General features: G+C 46.8%; 1 protein-coding gene across 2 annotated transcripts in view; it reads right to left on the bottom strand.

The window, feature by feature from the left end:
• Positions 1-340: 340 nt before the first annotated feature.
• The window catches only part of LOC138517021 (zinc finger protein 483-like), a 166,653-nt gene continuing 148,376 nt past the window's right edge, over positions 341-18,617 (bottom strand). For both annotated transcript variants that reach the window (XM_069632530.1, XM_069632529.1), the window contains exon 5: positions 341-11,908. In XM_069632530.1, the coding sequence (XP_069488631.1) occupies positions 10,785-11,908 (1,124 nt within the window). In that variant the 3' untranslated portion in view covers positions 341-10,784. The remainder of the gene's footprint in view (positions 11,909-18,617) is intronic.

Here is an 18,617-nt window from a genome sequence, read left to right as displayed (position 1 = left end):
TGTTTTGTTTTTGGGACGTTGGTGGCAAGTTGGAATTTTCCTCCTCCAAGCCTTCTATATCATCACAATTGCCATGGCCCTCTGCAGTACCATTACTGATTGTTCTGCCTAGATCTATTTCATGTTTAATTTGTGATAAGTTCATTTTTTAACTCTACCACAATAAAAATAAAATCATAAAATGCATTTTTCCACCAAGTGTTTTCCTTTTCACTTAACTTGCCAAATAATGCTGACGAATTGTGTAACTGAAAGGATAGTTGCACATCACAGAAACAACTCCTGGGGGTGGGGGGGTCAGGGTTTGCTTCCATGTAGCAAAAGAAAATGACAACCTAACTTTCCCTCTTTTTTTAACTTTATTTAATTACAATGAGCTATTCACCAGCTGTCAGTATTTCACAAACACACATGAGAATATGATTTCCAACAAACAAAACAGCGAAAAAAATGATTACATTAACATGAAAACATTGCTTGTTCAAGTAAACAAAATGGCAAACTTCTAAATACCAGCACACATTAATTTTACTCCAAATTGCATAAGTAAATTGATAGCTTTCTATATCCGCGTCACCAAACTGAAGTTACGGACCTATGAGTCTACAGTTTACATGTACATTTCGTAGTTTCTTGATGTTTCTGCCTGTATTGCTGTTGCATCTGTTGTAATTGATGTTCATGTTTCCAGCTTATTTTTGGTTGCTACACAGCCGTCAGTCATCCATCGTTCTGTACAGATCATAGCCTAAGTGAGTATGTGTCCCTGTTAGCAGAGCACCAAGGGCATTGGGCTTGCACCAAAGCATAAGTGCATACAGCGAGTTGAAGGCCTGATGCTGTGAGCCAGGCCTCAATAATTGGGGAACTACAGGTAAGGCACGCTTCCCTGTATTGACCTTCATAGGGCCTCACTTATTGCATTGAGGAAGTTCCTGCCTCAAGTTTCCAAAGAGGGGAGCTGGAGATAATGGAGTTGTTTACTTCACCTGGACTGCTCTTCTAACCTCTCTGCACAGGTATCAAGAGATAGACAAGAGCACGCCTGCGGTACACAGGAGGCATCTTGGTACAAGCATTCCTAGTCCAATTACTAACGAGGAAACGTTATACTCAGAGTCTAAGGCTGCCTATTCACAGTCCTTACTCTTTGTGGGGAGACCTGGAGACAGTCAACTCAAAATGTTATGTTCATATTTTAGTAAACTAATTCTATAACTGCATCCTTGAGCTTCCTATGAATTTACACCAATAAGCATCACTTTTCGCCTACAACGTTTGGGCATTTAGAATACTTTATTTTCTCCTTTTTTGCTACTCCTTTGTATAAAAGGCAAGACCACCACTTATACCAAGCCTTAACCAGAACTTGAAAGTATTCCCACCATTTCAGGGTGGGTGGGAAACCAAACAACTGAGAATAGCAAACAAATGTTATTGGCATCTTGTATTGAGATTCATGTCAGACGCCAGCCTCTAAGCCACCGTGCTGCTCGGTGTAGTGTTTCATAGACCAGTGCATTGCTCTTGAGCCATCATCTGGGCTAGAAGGAAGCCATGGACTCAGTATGAAAGCTGCTTATGTGCCCTAAATACACCAAAAGTGCCTGGAGCACTTCTAATGTACAGCCATGTCTTCCGGAGGCAAACAGCTGGGATGAGAACCAGAAACACTATATCTTGAGACACATGAAATGGAATAGCAACTTTAGGGTGGAACTTTGGGCTTCTCCGAAGCATTGCATTTTCTGTAAGAATTCCTGAATACAGTTTTTAGTAACTAAAATCCTATGTTCTCTCAGCCTCTGCCTTGCCTTGAAATGATCCCTGACGAAAGCATAGGCAACACGTAGCACTGAAATGTTCCACAAGGGCCATGCATGCAATGGTCTCGAAAAGCTAATGGTGAATGGAACAATGTGGATTTGGCCTAACATTATAGAACCCATGCAACAGTCAGCCATTTAAAGCAGAAACTCATGCAGCATCCCCCAATTCTCTCTGAACGATCATACTGCCCGCCACTGACCCTGCATGGCAGATATGGAGAGGAGCATCTCGAAACCTTGTGTTAGAAAATCCACAAAGTAAAACAGAACCAGGAACGAAGACAATGGGCCTCATTACACGGATGGCAGAGAACCATGGCGCTATTAGCGCCATGGTTCATGCCGGTAAAATACCGGCACCGCCTTGGCGGAAAGGGGAATTACCGCCCCATTCCAAGGTTGGCGGGGCGGTAATTCCCCCTTCCACCATTGCCCTTCCCCATTCCCATTTTTGCCCCATAGGGCATAATGGGAATGGGGAAGGCGCTAATTACGGTACCGCAAATTGCGGTACCGTAATTAGTTCCCTGGGTCCCTTTGCGGGTTGGTTTTTAACGCCTGCAAAAAGCAGGCGTTAAATCCCCCAACCCGCAAAGGGACCTCGTAGTAAGGCGGTAAGGATTTACCGGTACCGGTAAATCCTTACCGCCATCCATGTAATGAGGCCCAATGTTCCTAACACATCAGGTCTGAAAGTGTGCCCAAAGTCTTCTTAATTCCTGCCAATGTAGAAGGCCTGCCAGACTTCCACGCAGTTTCAGTGGAGCACCTTTATGATAGCAAGGCTACATTTTCAATTACCAACTTCAGCGAAGAGTCCCATGGCATGGGCTGCTGAAGATGAGGCCAACATAGCAAAGACGATGGGTGGAGAGGCGACAGCCATTGAGCCAGACACCAAATCATTGATCTTGCACAGAATAGTTTCTATTTTGCTACTGAAAAGGCAGTATATCATCAACTAGCTTTTGGGATGGAGGAACACTTTCACATAGCTGTATTTAGATATTGTAATGTAGATTTAACTATTGCTAGCCACTGAGATGCAGTACTGGAAGTGAGGCCTCTTCTTGCCATAAATTGCTTTCTGAGTTCATCATTTTGTAATCCAGACATTCCCTGAAGTTCCTTACAGATGCTACTCTACAAGCTGCTAACTCTTAGGAAGCTAACTCACCGATGAACCATTTGTTGGGTGGCGGTAAGCCAAATTTAGGATTCTCAGGAACTTCAAAGGGTATGACGTTTAGGATCCTGGTGATTTGTAGTAGTTTTTTCTCACATTCATGAAAAGTTCAACCGTGAGTTTTCAGAGAAGATCTTTTAAGGGACTCCCCTAAATGTAATGTATATTGTGGCTGCTGATCAGCACTGGTGTGAAACAATAATATGGGAAACAAGCAGAAATACTTAGTGTGGTTAGGCTGGTGTGATCGAAGGGTGCTCCACTGCAGGCTACACATAGAAATATGCAGACTTGCAGGGATCTGTACTGTCGAAGACTCATGAGACATACATAGTGCAAAATAGGTCTGCTGGGGTGGGCCCCAGGCACACAGTTCCACGTATGCTCTCAGGCCTCCTTTCTGTTTTTATTTTTGCCATGTGCTTCGGTTCGGTGAATCACAAAAGCTGGATTTTCCAGCCTGGAATCGAATTCAAGAGCAGTTTAAAAAATGAATACAGCAAGAGTTGAGATTTCTTTTGTGTTCAGTTGTATTGCATTGTATGGGAGTTTTGCAAAGCGCAATTGTCCACAAGGTATCTTGGTGCGGTTGAGGGATAAGGGATGACATGTTGGCAAACCAGGTCAGAAGTATAGGTTTTCTAAGTTGTGATAAAGGATGATTTGCAAAGACTTCCTGAATGTAAGTATATTGCTTAAATATTTGATGGTAGAAGGTTAATAGTTCCAACGTTTTGAGGCCCTGTGCCTAAATGTTGTAGCTACTCATCTTTGCTGTGTGAAACTCTGGGATAGGCAAGAGGTAAAAAAAACTCTTGAGACCTTAAGCTCAGAATGTTGGTAATGCTGTCGTCGGTCTGCAAAGAGGTTCGTGATTTTTCGGAACACAATGTATGATGGAGTGTATCACATTTAATTGCCACAACTTTATTGATACCTTATCCTCTATGTGGTGACGGTTGTTTATTTATTGTTTGTTATTGAAAAACAAATAATAATAAAAAATAAAAAAAAAGAGTTTTTAAAAAAAGGTATAGACAAATGCAGTGAAAGATGATCTATGTTTCACAACAGTAAAAGCAGAGCACGGATCACGGGGGAAGTAGGATCACATTTCCACAGATGAAGTAAAGGTCTATTGGCTCCATTTTGTACGGGCTGAATCTGGAAAACAAATTCACGCCAAGGTAGGCACTGTTACCAAAATCCAGTCCTGATGAGATAAATGCATTAACAATCTTAATTTGATGAATACAGGTAAAACAGGATGCAACTCTGTCGCCAGAACCGAAAGCAGCAGGATTTGCATAGCAAAGAAGCCTGCTGACCAAGGCAAATGTCCAAGCGAAAGATGATCCCAAGATTTCTCACCTGTGAAGATGGGATTGGGCCATTCCTGAATGTCTCAGGCTTGGAAAGTGTTGTCCCAAGGAGAGGAGTCGGCGTTAACAGTCAACCGTCTTAGTAGCTTCGATTTTGAGTTAGTTAGCATCCATCCAATTCTTTATCTCCAAGAGACAGGATTTAATATGGACAGATGAGGCACCACTGTTTTCATGAAGCTTCATAACGAGCTGTACGTCATAGCATAGTTCCATAAGAGAAGGCCATGGCACTTGATAAAGTCAGCCGGAAAGACCATGAAGAGGTTAAATGTTAAGGAGGAAAGAGGGAATGATTTCTATTATATTATTTCTTCTTCTCAGGTGTAATGGAAATTACTTACATGGGAACGGCATAAAGCACCTACTGAAAGTGTCTGTGCCTTGGAATGGATGAACAAGTTACCTACCCGTGGTAACGTTATTTCAACTGGATGTTCCTCCAACGTATTCCTCATCTTTGACATGTAATGTCTATCTTTGGCTGCTTCGGACATTTTTCGGCAGAGGGCGTCCTACGTTGATGGCGTCGAGTCGATGTCCCTCGAAGGCTTCCGTCGAGGGCGACTTCATCCGATAAATAGCACGCACGGCTTCCGTTGGCCTCAGTTCCGTTTTTCCCTCCAAGTGCATTAGAAACGCCCAGCAACATGAGCAGGACAGTACTCAGCCTTGCGAGACCGAGAGCTGCAATCGCATGGGAAATTCTACAGGGGGGTAGGTTGGGAGGGCGATGAGGAACTTGTTCTTCGAATAGATTGTGTCCTCCAACGTATTCCTCATCTTTGATAGACTCCCAAAGTAGTAACCACGATAGGAGGAGGGAGAAGAATTTAGACATGCCGTACTTTCAGACAGCAGAATAAAGGACTGCCTTCCCAAAAGCAACATCCTGAGCGTGGGAAGTATCCAGAGAATAATGCTTAGCAAACTTGTGACTAGATGACCATGTTGCAGCATCACAGATGTTCTTAATAGGAACCCATCTCTGCAGGGCAGTCGAGGTGGTCATGCCCCTAGTGGAATGGGCATGCAAACCTTCAGGAGGGTCCTTGCCTGCCAGTCTATAGCATCCGGAAATCGTGAGGATGATCCACCTGGACAAGGTCTGCTTGGCGACAGCCTGGCCTAGTCTGTCCGGTGTACCCCACAAACAGCTGGTCATCTACTCTCAATTTAGCCATCCTGGAAATATAAAATCTCAGCGCTCTCCTGGGGTCCAACTGATGCAGCCTTTCCTCCTCTTTGCGTAGGAGAGTAGAATGCTGGTAGCACAAATTTCTGCTGCAGGTGAATGTCAGACACCACCTTAGGCAAGAAGGAGGGTTTCACCCGCAAAACAACACTGTCTTTGTGGAATATAGTAAAGGGTGGCTTGGAAAAAAAACTTTTTGGGAAAAACTCGATCACTCTCCTTGCAGATGTAAGATCAACTAACAGTATAGTCTTGAAGGTCAACAACCTCAATGGACATGAGTGCAAGGGTTCAAAAGGAGCACCCATTAGATATTTAAAAAACAGGTTCAGGTCCCACACCTGAACCTGAAATGTAGAAGGCGGGAACACATTTGTGAGCCCCTTTAGAAACTGATTGACTAAAGAGATCTTAAAATAGGAACATTCCTCTAAAGAGCGTTTGAAAATGGAAAGCGCAGCCAGGTAACCCGTAATGGACAGCAAAAAGGATAGAACATCCAGTGTTTTAAACTTAAAAGGATCAACATTCTAGTCTCTGCACCAGTCACAATAATTATCCCAGCGGCAACGGTACAGAGAATTCGTTGCTGGCTGGCTGGCCAAAAGCAACACCTCCATCACATCATCCGGGAGGTCCCAATCCTTGTACCTCAACCTTTCAGAAACCAAGCGTGAAGGTTGAGACTGTTGACCACTGGATGGAGAACCCCGACCCTCCTCTTGCGAGAGAAGATTCTCCCTTTGCGGAAGAAGTGCTCTCCTGGCCCAATCCGGGGCAATAAGGATCATGTGGTTCCCGAACCTCCTGATAACTTGAGGAATGACGGGGACTGGAGGAAACGCGTATAGCAGTGGGAATTCCCAATCCACCACAAACTGGTCTCCTACAGCTCCTCTCAGAGGAAATTCCCTTGAGCAGTACAGTTTGCACCTCTGGTTGAAACCAGTCGCGAACAGGTCCACTTGAGAGGTTCCCCAAAGGGCGAAGATCTCCTGAAGGACTTCCCGAGCTAGTTCCAACTCGTGGGAGACTGAGCTCTGCCTGCTCAGAGCATCCGCTGTGTTCTCCTCCCCGGCCAGATGAACTGCCGATAGAGCGATTCCTTCTTGCATTTCCCAGAACCAGAGCTGCATTGCCTGTCTGCACAGTGGTAGTGACCCTACGCCTTCCCTCTTGTTGAGGTAGTACATGGCCACTGTGTTGTCTGTCATCATCAGGACATTCTTTCCCCGTACAGACTGTAGAAAAGCTTTCAGCGCTAGTCTGATCGCTGGCAGCTCCAAAAGGTTGATGTGTAGCTTGGACTCCGACAGAGAGCAACGACTGCTGACAGTCAACTCGCTGGCGTGAGCCCACCACCCCGTGAGTGAGGCATCCGTCATTACAGTGATCTCCAGCCATGGTTACCAAAAGTGTTCGCCTTTCCAGACATTGTCCTTGCAGGCCCACCACAGAAGATCCTGTGAGACTCTGGGCGGAATGTGAAGGCCGTCTGACATCTATCCCGAGAACAGGGACCATTGCAATCAAAGCGCCCATTGAAGATATCTCATGAGTAATCCGGCCTCCGGCACCAGAAAAATGCAGGTTGCCATGAGGCCGAGCAACCTCAAGAACTCTAAGGCGCAGAGATTCTGGGCAGTCTGGAATTTTGTTACCATCTGGAGAATTTCTAGAGCCCTCACCTTGGGTGGCGAGCACGTTCCTAAGGAAGTGTCCAAAACAGCCCCGATGTACTGGAGCTGTTGTGAAGGTGTCATATGGGACTTCTTGAACTTGAGGGAGAAGCCCAGTCTGCAGAGGGAGTGGCAGGTAACGTTGAGATGATCCAAGGATTGTTCGTGAGAACGCGCCCTGATCAGCCAATCGTCCAGGTAGGGATAGATGTGAATCCCCCCCTCTCCTGAGATGCGCTGCCACCACCACCATCAGTTTGGTGAAAACCCTCAGGCGGAGGTCTACCCGAATGGCAGGACTCAAACTGATAGTGCGAGCCGCCAACGGCGAACCTCTGGTATTTCCTTTGCTTGAGATGGATCGGCACAGGAAAATAAGCATCCTGAAAGTCCAATGACACCAACCAAACCTGAAGTTGGAGGGCCTGAAGGATCTGAGAAAGAGTGACCATCTTGAATTTGTCTTTCCTGAGGAACTTGTTCAAGTATCTCAAGTCCAAGATGGGTCGCAGTCCCCCATCCTTTTTGGGAATCAAAGAAATATGGGAAATACCAACCCTGCTTCCTCTCCACCATAGGCACTCGTTCTACAGCACCTTTCTCTAGCATGGTTTAAATCTCCTGCACAAGGAGCGGGTCCGGAATCCTCAAAGAGCAGTTTCCCCGGTGGATTGGTCTGAGGCTTCCTTAGAAAGGGAAGGCAGTAGCCGTGGGCTATTGTTTCCAGAGCCCACACATCTGAAGTAATGGCTCGCCATTCTTCGAGATGCTGAAACAGTCTTCCCCCCCACTGGAGAACTGTGACTGGAGCCTTCAGAGCGGTTTTGAAGCGGCTGCTGCAGCAGCCGATGGCAAAGAGACTGCTGCTGGAGCGGACTTGGCAACTCTCGTCCAACACGAGGGTACTTTCGCTGGCCTCTTTGACTGGCCATTCCGATCGCCCTTCCAAATGAGGAATAGTAGCGAAAAAAAAAAATCTACACCTTTACGGTTGTCCACTGGAACGAAAAGCTGAGGTTGCCCAGCAGCAGCACCTAAAGATTTGGCAGCCACCTTGGAGGTCTGCAACTTCAAGGTTCTCGTCAGCCTTGCTGCCAAAAAGATGAGACCCTTCAAATGGCATGTTGAGAAGACGAGCCTGCACATCAGGTGCAAAACCCGACTTCGGCAACCACGCAAACCTGCGTATCACGTGCTCGTAGCCATGATCTGCTGATACTATCTGCAGAATCCAATCCAGACTGGAAGAACTCACACATGGCTTCCTTGCCGTCCTTAATAGCCAGAAAGCCGTCCCTCTCATCCCCTTCTGGAATATGCTCTGCCGCCATGGAGATGCACTCCCACAGAGGGTATGAACATTTTGCAAGCGCACCGGTGGAGTTAGCTGATTTTAATGCCCTACTCCCCGCCGAAAATACCTTCCGCGCCCATCCATCTACGCACTTATCGTCCCCATCAGGATGGATGGTAGGGTACGCGGCCTGCTTCGAGGTAGCCGTAGCTGCCTGGACCACCAAACTCTCGGGAGTGGGGTGTTGTGACAGATAGCCAGGGTCGCTACTGGAGAGGCAGTATTTTCATGTAAGGGACTTGTTCACCGCCAAATTGGTCTCCGGGGTATCCCAATTCTTGGCCACACTCTTTTGGAAGAGCCACATGGAAGGGTTATACTGGATCCATAGGCGGACCCTTGTCCAGAATATCTGTAAGATCATCTTGATCATAATGCGCTGGAGGCCTGGTCCAGCCCAAGTGCTCCACCACCTTAGACATAAGGTGCCTATATGAAGAGTCGGCATGCTCCCCAGGTTCCAGCTAGCAGAACTCCCAACTACAAAGGTATCAATACCACTTGCATTATGCAAAGGGTCACACAGGTCCTGCATCCTGCTCTCCTCTGAAATGCAGCACTCAGTATATTTGGAATCCCATACTAGAGCCCAAAGGTGGCATCCCCCTCTCCGAAAGTTCCTCTTCCTCAAAAATTGAAGTGAGGTTCCTAAAGAAACCCTTTTAGGAAAGGAGATAAAAGAAATTCCTGGCATAGAGCCCAGAGGCTTAGGAGGAGTCAAAGATGCAGACTTAGACTTAGCCAGAGCCTTACTTGGTGGGTCCACTGGACCTGAAGGCGAAGCTGGTGAACTAGGCTCCAGCGGCGTCGACAATGGCACCGAAGGCACCGATGGTTTGACTGTCGTTGAAGACCCAATGGGCACCAACGATGGCTGCGAGGACTTCGAAGACCTCAATGTCACCGGAGATCTTGACCTCTCTCTCCATCTCAAGTGATCCTTCAACACTTTCTCACAAGGCCTCTCGATGTGGATCAGGATGTGAACCCGGGCTCGAGGGCGCGCAAGTATCAGGCCGAGACCGCTCCTTGCCGGCTTCCTTAGAAGGCGCGGACGGAGCTCTGCCCTGCTTTTCAAAAAGCTTGAGCATCTCTAACCAGAAAGACTCCCACTCTGCCAATGTCGACGTTTTGGTTGTGCATGTCACCCTCTCAGGGGTACTTCGACGAATACGACGAGGAAGGCGACCAGCGATGACTTCGTTTCGAACGCCTCAACGAGTAGTAATAGTGTTGGGAACCACTACGGGACCGCGAGCGCTTGGCTTTCTTCCAACTAGGTGAGTCGTCAGTCAAAAGCCCAGCCGGTTGGGATTTTCAGGGTTTTGGATACCTTGCCTACCTTCAACTTCCCCTGTCGTTCTCACAAGGCCTTCCCCCTCATAGAATGACACTTCAAGCAGGTATCCGTCTCGTGGCCCTCGCCAAGGCACCACAGACCGACCTGATGCGGATCTGTAATTGACATCTTGGAGCAGAACTCCTTACATTTCTTAAACCCAGAACGAGGACTCGTGGGGGTAGAAGATGAAGACATCATCCTAAATAGAGATAACAGCAGTACTTTAGAAGTACGAGGCGTGCCGAGGTTCACGAAGCAAACACGTTTGCGGGACAATGGAACTGAGGCCAACGGGCGCCGTGAGTGCTACTTATAACATCGGATGACGTCACACTCGACAGAGGCCTTCAAGGGACATCAACTCGATGCTATTAACGCAGGGCACCCTCTGCCGAAAATGTTTCAAATCAGCCAAAGCTGGGCATTACATGTGAAAGATGAGGAATACGTTGGAGGACACAATCCATTTGAAACAGATGTTACTTGGAAGCAGATCTGGTATTGCCATCATTTCAGGGACCAAATACACTATCAATGGCTGCATCCAGAAGCAATGAGGGCAGGCACTAGAAATGGTAGCACCCAGAAGCATTGGGACCGGACAATGGTTGCATCTGACCAAAAATGGAGCGGACACTGGCAATGGCTGCATCGGGAAGCAATGGGGCCAGGCACTAGATAAAACTGGAGGAGACGCTAACAACAGCTGTACCCAGAAGCAATGGGAGCGGACACTAGCAACGGCTGCATCTAAAAGCGCTGCAAGCAGACACAAACAATGGCCTCCTCTAAAAGCAATGACAGATTGGGTTGCCTTTCATTGGCTGCTTCTCAAGTAGGTTTTTAGGTCTTCCTCTTCATTGGCCAACAGCTGCAGGTCATTCTTTAGTTCCAGAGTGTGTATTTGCTCGTGCTTTGACAAGTCTGACGACCGGCTGAATGTTCTTGCACAAACACTACAGGAATATGTTTTCGTCCCCGAGTGGATTTGCTGATGCCTGATCAAATTTGATGATCTGCTAAAGCTTCTGCCACACTCATCACACGCATACAATTTTTCACCTGTGTGCAATTGCTGATGCTCAGCGAGGTAGGAGGAACGGCTAAAACTCTCTCCACATATGTTGCAAATGTACGGTTTCTCTCCTGTGTGCAATCGCTGGTGTGTATTAAGGGAGGATGTCTGGCTGAAATGCTTTCCACATACTCCACAGATATACGGCTTCTCTCCAGTGTGGATTCGCTTATGCTTGACCAAGGTAGATGACTGGCTGAAACTCTTGCCACAGACTCCACATGCGTAATGCTTCTCACCGGTGTGTATTCGGTGATGGGCGTTTAGGGTTGAAGAGCGATTGAAGCTCTTCCCACATTCACTACATGTATAAAGTTTCTCTCCAGTGTGTATACGCTGATGTGCAGATAGAGTAGAGGATTGGCTGAAGCACTTCCCACATTCAAGACATTTAAATGGTTTCTCCCCAGTATGCATTCTGCAATGTTTATTTAGGACTGATAAATGGCTGAAGTTCTTCCCACATTCATTACACACAAAAGGTTTCTCTCCTGCTGCCTTCCTCTGTATCTGGTCAGTGAGCAGAGACTTGCTAAATTTCTTCACACACAACTTACATTTAAATGGATTCCCTTCTGAGTAGGTTGTCTGACAGTCTGAATCCTGAATGGAACATTTTCCACATTCAGCACAAGTGTATAACTGTGCCGCTCCAGGGGAGCCGTCCTTGCATAGGTCTTCACATTGTGCAGGTTGACCTAGTTTGCGTCTTGTGGGATAACACCGTTTCCTAAGAGCTCTGCTTTGCTTCTTACTAGATTCTTCTTCCTCCGGCCACCAGATAATCTTCTCGATCTCAAGTACATCAAGCTCCTCAGTGCACTCCTCCTCGTTCCTCATTTTCTTGGTACAGCAGAGACCGGTTTCTAGCGATTCAAATAGGACACAAGTTAAAATGTTAGGGAGCATGAATTATCAACCATAGTAAAAATCAACACATTGATAGTGTATCCCATTTGTTGTAAACATGGAAAACAATGTCTCCATTCATACAGTATAGCCCACATAGATTCTGTGACAAAGGCCACTGCATTTGAACAGGAGATGGTCACATTGTGTCACAGTCGGAGGGTGTCAGAGGTAAAAGTTACTTACCAACTGGTAACGTTCTTTCGACTGGAAGCTCCTCCAATGTATTTGGCATCTTTGACATGTAATGTCCACAGCTGTGCTGCTTCAGAAATTCTTCGACAGAGGGCATCCTGCGTCGATGTCCCACGAAGGCCTCCGTCAATGGTGACGTCATCGGATGTTATAAGTAGGACGCACAGCGCCTGCATCCTCAGTTCATGTTTTTTTCCTCCACAACGCGTGACATACCCGTACACAATGCCTGCTCGACTTCACATAGCCTTAAGGGAACGCAAGATGCAATAGTATAGAAAATTCTTCAGATGGGCAGGCTGGGAGGGCGATGAGGAATACGTTGGAGGAACATTCAGTCGAAAGAACGTTACCAGTTGGTAAGTAACTTTTGACAGACTCTCAAAGCAGTATCAGTGATTGGAGGAGGGCGAAGTATTTAGATATATCCAATCAGATGGCAGAATAAAGCACTGCTTTTCCAAAGGCCATATCTTGACCATGGAAAGTATCCAGGGAGTAATGCTTGACAAAGGTGTGGATGGAAGACCATGTTGCAGCATCACAAATGTTCTTAACAGGAACTCCCCGTTGCAGGTCTGTGAAAGTAGCCACGCCCCTGGTGGAGTGAGCTCGCAAACCCTCTGGAGGGTCCTTGCCAGCCAATCTGTAACATTCAGTAATGGTGAGGATAATCCACCTGACAAGGTCTGTTGGTAACAGCCTGGCCCAATCGGTGTCCAGTGTACCCCACAAAAAGTTGGTCGTACATTCTGACCCTGGACATCTTAAATAATATAAAAGCTCAAAGCTCTGCTAGGGTCCAACCTGTGTAATCTCTCCTTTTCCTTAGCAGGATGAGGAGGAAGATAGAAAGCAGGAAGTACCACCTTCTGGCTCAAATGAAACTCATACACTACCTTAGGTAGGAAGACGGACGTGCCCTCAGTACAACCCTAACCTTGTGGAACACAGTAAAAAGTGGCTTAGATGAAAGTGCCTAAAACTCACTCGCAATCAAGAAAACCGTCTTGAAGGTCAACAGTCTCAAAGGACAAGAGTGCAAAGATTCAAACTGAGCACCCACCAAGAATTTCAAGACTAAATTCAGATCCCAAACCGGCACCGGAAAAGGGGACGGCGGGAACACATTTGGGAGCCCTTTAGAAACTGGGTAATCAAAGGAATCTTAAAATAAGAACATTCTTCAAACGAGCGCTTTAAAATAGACAGCACTGCCAGGTAACCTTTAATGGTACCCACTTAAAGACCCTTGTGGGCCAAAGAATACAAGAAATAAAGCCATCGGAATGGAACACTGGTGCAGAGAACACAATGTCGATCTTTTTCAGTCGCAAAATGTACGACAATGGCAAAGGGATTAGGTTGCCGACAGCCTGGGCGAAAGCAACACCTCCATCACGTCATCTGGGAGGGCCCAATCCTTAATTCTCAACCTTTCAGAAACCAAACGTGAAGGTTGAGAGTCTTGACCTCTGGACCCGAAACAAAGTGCGAGTTGCCAGCCGCAAACCGCAGGTATTTTCTGTGCTTCGGATGGATCGGAACATGGAAATAAGCATCCTGTAGGTCCAGAGACACCAACCAATCCTGAAGTCGAAGGGCCTGAAGGACCTGAGAAAGAGTGACCATCTTGAACTTGTCCTTCCTGAGGAACTCGTTCAAGCAACGCAAGTCCAAGATGGGTCTCGGTCCTCCGTCTTTCTTGGGAATAAAAAAAATATGGGGAATTCCAGCCCTTGTTCCTCTCCGCCACAGGCACTAGTTCTATAGCGCCTTTCTGCAGCAGGGTCAAGATTTCCTGCACAAGGAGCAGATCCCGAATCTTCAAAGAAAGCTTTCCAAGTGGATTGTCGTGAGGCCGACTTAGGAAGGGTAGGCAGTAGCCATGGGCTATTGTTTCCAGAACCCACGCATCTGAATTAATGGCTCGCCACTCTTCGAGATGCTGAGACAGTCTGCCCCCCAACCGGTGAACAATGGGACCTGGCCTCATAGCTGTTTAGGACCGGCTGCGGCAGTGCCTGATGGCAAAGAGGCATCTGCCTGAGCGGCTTCGGCACCTCTTCCCTGTCCACCACGAGGATTTTCACGGTGGCCTCTTTGACTGGCTGCTCCTCCCGCTGTACCAAAAGAGGCGTATCAACGAAAGGAACCACCCCTCCACTGCTGTCCCCTAGGACGAAAAGGCAGAGGTTGACGCACAGCTGCACCCAAAGACTTAGCAGCTGCTTTGGAGATCTGCAACCTCTCAAGGCTCTCGTCAGCCTTGCTGCCAAACAAATGAGAACCGTCAACGGGCATGTTGAGAAGACGGGCCTGCACATCCGGAGCAAACCCAAACTTCCGCAACTATTGAAACCTGCGCATCACTGTGCTCGCAACCATGGACCAGCTAAAACTATCAGCCGTGTCCAACCCAGACTTAAGGGATTCACACATGGCATCCTTGCCATCCTGCACAATAGCAAGAAACCCATCCCTTTCTTCCCCTTGGGAATATGTTCAGCCGCCAGAGAGTCAATTCCACAGAGTGTGCGAAAATGTTGCCGAGGCACAGGTGGAGTTGGCCGATTTCAGTGCCATTCTCCCAGCCGAAAATACCTTGCGTGCCCAGTGCTCCCGATAAGATTTTGAGGTGGGAGTATTTTACGCATGATTATTCAAATTAGAGCGTAAATGCAATTTCAAGAGCGTAAAAATTAGTTTTCTCCTCTGCAAGAGAATAAAACGTATCCAACATACACCAAATGCATACGTAAAATCAGACCCGTAGCCCAAAAGAGTTGTAGATCAAAGTTGTCTGGCTTGGCTTTAACCATTTTATTACACTTGTGGAAAATATTGTGCCATAAAATAACTTACAAGTACCTGGTACTTGCACAGCTTCATTTTCAAAATTCTAGAGCCTAGAAACTCTGAACTACTATAGATTGAGACTGATGGATTGCCTGCAGAGGGAGTGTGAGTAAGCAATTGTTGGCATATGATTTACTTAAAGGAACTTGCACACATAATCTTAGCAAAAGTCACAAACTGCTAATCTACCTTTCCCGCTGTCTGCTTCAGGAAATTAATGTGGATCGCCAGGCACTAGTTAGCAATATCACTTCAAATAACCAACAAGTGCATGCAAGCTGAATTGCATTATGGTCGGCATATTTATAGTTTTACTGGTTTATTGTTTGTGTACAAAGCCAAAAACCATAATTCTGGCAATTAGTTAGGAAGAAATGCAGGCAAGTGCATAAGTTGAAGACTGGTCCCAAAGCCCTACTTCAACACTAAAGTGTGTGATCCTGGACAAATACTTTTGCCACTGTGCTTTTTTAGCAAAAATAGAAATTGCTACTAAAAGTGATTTATTTCCAACTAGTTACTACTAAAAAAGCCTGTCTGGCCTCTGTTCCACTGTTCGACCTGTAGCATTAATAGTAGTGACCATTTATTAAATGCACATGACAACGATTATGTATCTTGGCTCACTCCTTGCTGCTTGTTTAATATAACTTCACATGAACTCAAGTATTAAAGACTCGTCTGCACCTTCTCCCATCTTCTACTTCCATCCTAGGAGAGCAGTCTTGATTGCCCGATAGGTTTCCTCCTAGATAGCCAAGAATCTGCATCTCGGACATAACACGCATCACAGCAAATTCAGCACATGACCGCTAATCACATCAGTGGTGGAAGTGGAAAAAAGGAACTAGTGGTCCTCTGGTTGCATCCAAAAAGGAGGGAGTAGGATGGCCGGACAGATGGGGTGGGAGGCAGGGTGGAGTATGGGGACAGGGGACCAGGATCACAAACATTGGCTGAACAGTGAAGCAGGGATTTTAATCCACTCTGCAAATTTGACCACATACCTTCCAAGCGTTGCTCAGTACAACTAGTTTGGATTTCAAGGCCTACAGTAATGATGTCTTAAAGAATTTACTTCCAAAAACACAAATTGCATAATAACACCACATGGGAACATTTAAATCCTTACATCAACATGTTAAGCCTGAATGGTAAACTGGAAGTCTCAAAAATCTAGTTAACCCCACTGTACTTTCAGTGATTTAATAAAAGAAGTTGTGTAATACACTCAGATATGGAGATTATTGCACTCTGCTGTCATCTAGTGGAGGAAATTATGCTTTTTAATGAAAATAAATACAGCGTAAACGGTACGCAAAAGAAAATTAAATGCTCCGTAATGGCTTTAATTGCATGCGTATAAAGCCAAGATACGCACCTTATCTGTAGGGCTGTGCGTGCCCATCAATCGAAGCGCTTGTTGTCCCCTTCAGGAAGGATGGTACGGTATCGCCTGCCCTCGAGGTGGCCGCCTGAACCACCAAATTTTCAGGAGTGGGGTGGGTGGATAGGTAGCTCGGGTCCCTACTGGATGGGCAGTATTTCTTAGTCATTGACTTGTTGACCACCGGAAGAGACTCCAGGGTGTTCCAAGTAGCAGCCACCCTTTTCTGTAATGCCATGTGAAAAGGCAACACTGGGTCAGTGGACGGACCCTGATCTAAAATATCAGTCAGGTCAGCCTGATCGAATTCAACTGGAGGGCCTGACCACCTTAGGTACTCCGTAACTCTTGACATTAACCTCCTATAGGAGGATTCAGCATGAGCCCTAGGCTCTGGCCAACCAAACTCCATCTCAGGAGATGTGTTTAAGCCAATGGCATCATGTAAAGACTGATGCGGATCCTCCATCTGACTGTCCTCAGAAAAGACAATGTCAAAAGCTTCAGGTGGTGCACCAGGAAAATCAAAAGGCTCCAACTCCCCATCAGACCTCTCCTCGTCCTGATAAATGTTCTGTAGAGAATGAAAGAACTCCTGCCTAGGTGCAGTAGCAGACCTGGATTCAAGAACAGGCCTCACAGTCTTAGACAGTGCCTTTCTCAGAGGACCACAGCCACAGGGGCATCCAACAGCAAATTCTGTCCATTTGGCTCCGATCGCGTGGATGCTTCAGCATCGACAAGGGCGCTGAAGGCTCCGACAGCTGCCCTGAATGGACATGGTGCAGACGCCTTCCTCGACACCTTCCCAGACTTCGACGGTTTCGTTGGGGACGAAGGCCGCGAACTGGATCTGGCACATCTCTGGCGATCAACCTGAGCCTTGTCCGAACGGGACCTCAACGGTTCCGATGTTTATCGGGCCGACTGACCGTTCCCTGCCGGCTTCAAATGAAGGCACGTAAGGAACAGTGCCCTGAGATCGAAACATCGCCAGCATTTTCTCCCTGAATGCCTCCAATTCCTCCGGAGTAGAGGATTTAGTGGGACAAGCCGCTTTCCTCGCAGAACCATCATCCGATGAGGACAGGGAAGGTGAACAGTGACGCTGCTTCTGGGAGTGCCTCGACGAGGAGGACGAGTGGCGGGAACCACTCTGGGACAGAGTTCCTCTGGACTGCCTCTGATGGCGAGAGTCACCCCTTGAGGAGTCAGTGGAAAGACCAGTAGTCTTTTTGGATTGACAGGGTTTGGATACCCGACCTACCTGCAATTTCCCCTTACGCTCCCACAAGGCCTTGGCAGTCAACAACTGGCACTTTCAGCAGATGTCCGTGTTGTGGCTCTCACCCAGGCACCAGAAGCAGATACGGTGCGAGTCAGTGATGGACATTTTGGACTTACAGTCCCGGCACTTTTTAAAGCCAGACCGCAGGGTCGGCGGGGTAGAAGAAGAAGGCATTATCGAAGTAGATAATACGAGGCGCACCAAGTTCTCGAAGCAAATACGTTTGAAAAAAAACGTAACTGAGGATGCAGGCGCCGTGCGTGCTACTTAGAACATCGGATGACGTCACCCTCGACGGAGGCCTTCGAGGGACATTCGACCCAACACCATCGATGCAGGACGCCCTCTGCCGAAAAATCTCCGAAGCAGCACAGCTGTGGACATTACATGTCAAAGATGTGGAATACGTTGGAGGACACAATCCATTTGAAGAAGGAAGGCACATAAGATGGAGGGCACTTCAAGCTAAAACTCCCTCCTTCCAGTCCCAGTATCCTGTAATGCGAGAAATAAAACCTTCCTTTTAAGGGCACAGAGTTACACGGTTTTAACCCAGAAAACGGGTTTGTTACATGTATCCTGCGGCAATCATTGATATTAGTTTGTGGGACCTACATGGTTCGCGGAATTCCCATGAATACATTACAAATAGAATAATGTGGGAAAGAAATGTGCATCTTTCGCAGAAGGGAAAAATTAACCCAGCATTGTTCTCCAGCTTATGCAACTATTGCTGGAGATACAATGTATCAATTCTTCCAAAATAAACAGATGCCAGTCTGCACAAATCCCTCCCCAAGCTTACCACAGTTTGATGAATAAACATTCACAACCTGGAGGTACCAAGAGGCTTCAATTAAGAAAGGATTCCTACACAGAGCTATTAGGGGTATAGGATGGCACCACCTACACAGCCCAGGCAATTAAGAACTCTAAA

The sequence above is a fragment of the Ambystoma mexicanum genome, chromosome 6q (assembly GCF_040938575.1).
Source record: "Ambystoma mexicanum isolate Mex_15411 chromosome 6q, UKY_AmexF1_1, whole genome shotgun sequence".
Lineage (NCBI taxonomy): Eukaryota > Metazoa > Chordata > Amphibia > Caudata > Ambystomatidae > Ambystoma > Ambystoma mexicanum.
Note: the sequence above shows the minus strand (reverse complement) of the source record. Positions and strands in the feature narration are given on the sequence as shown.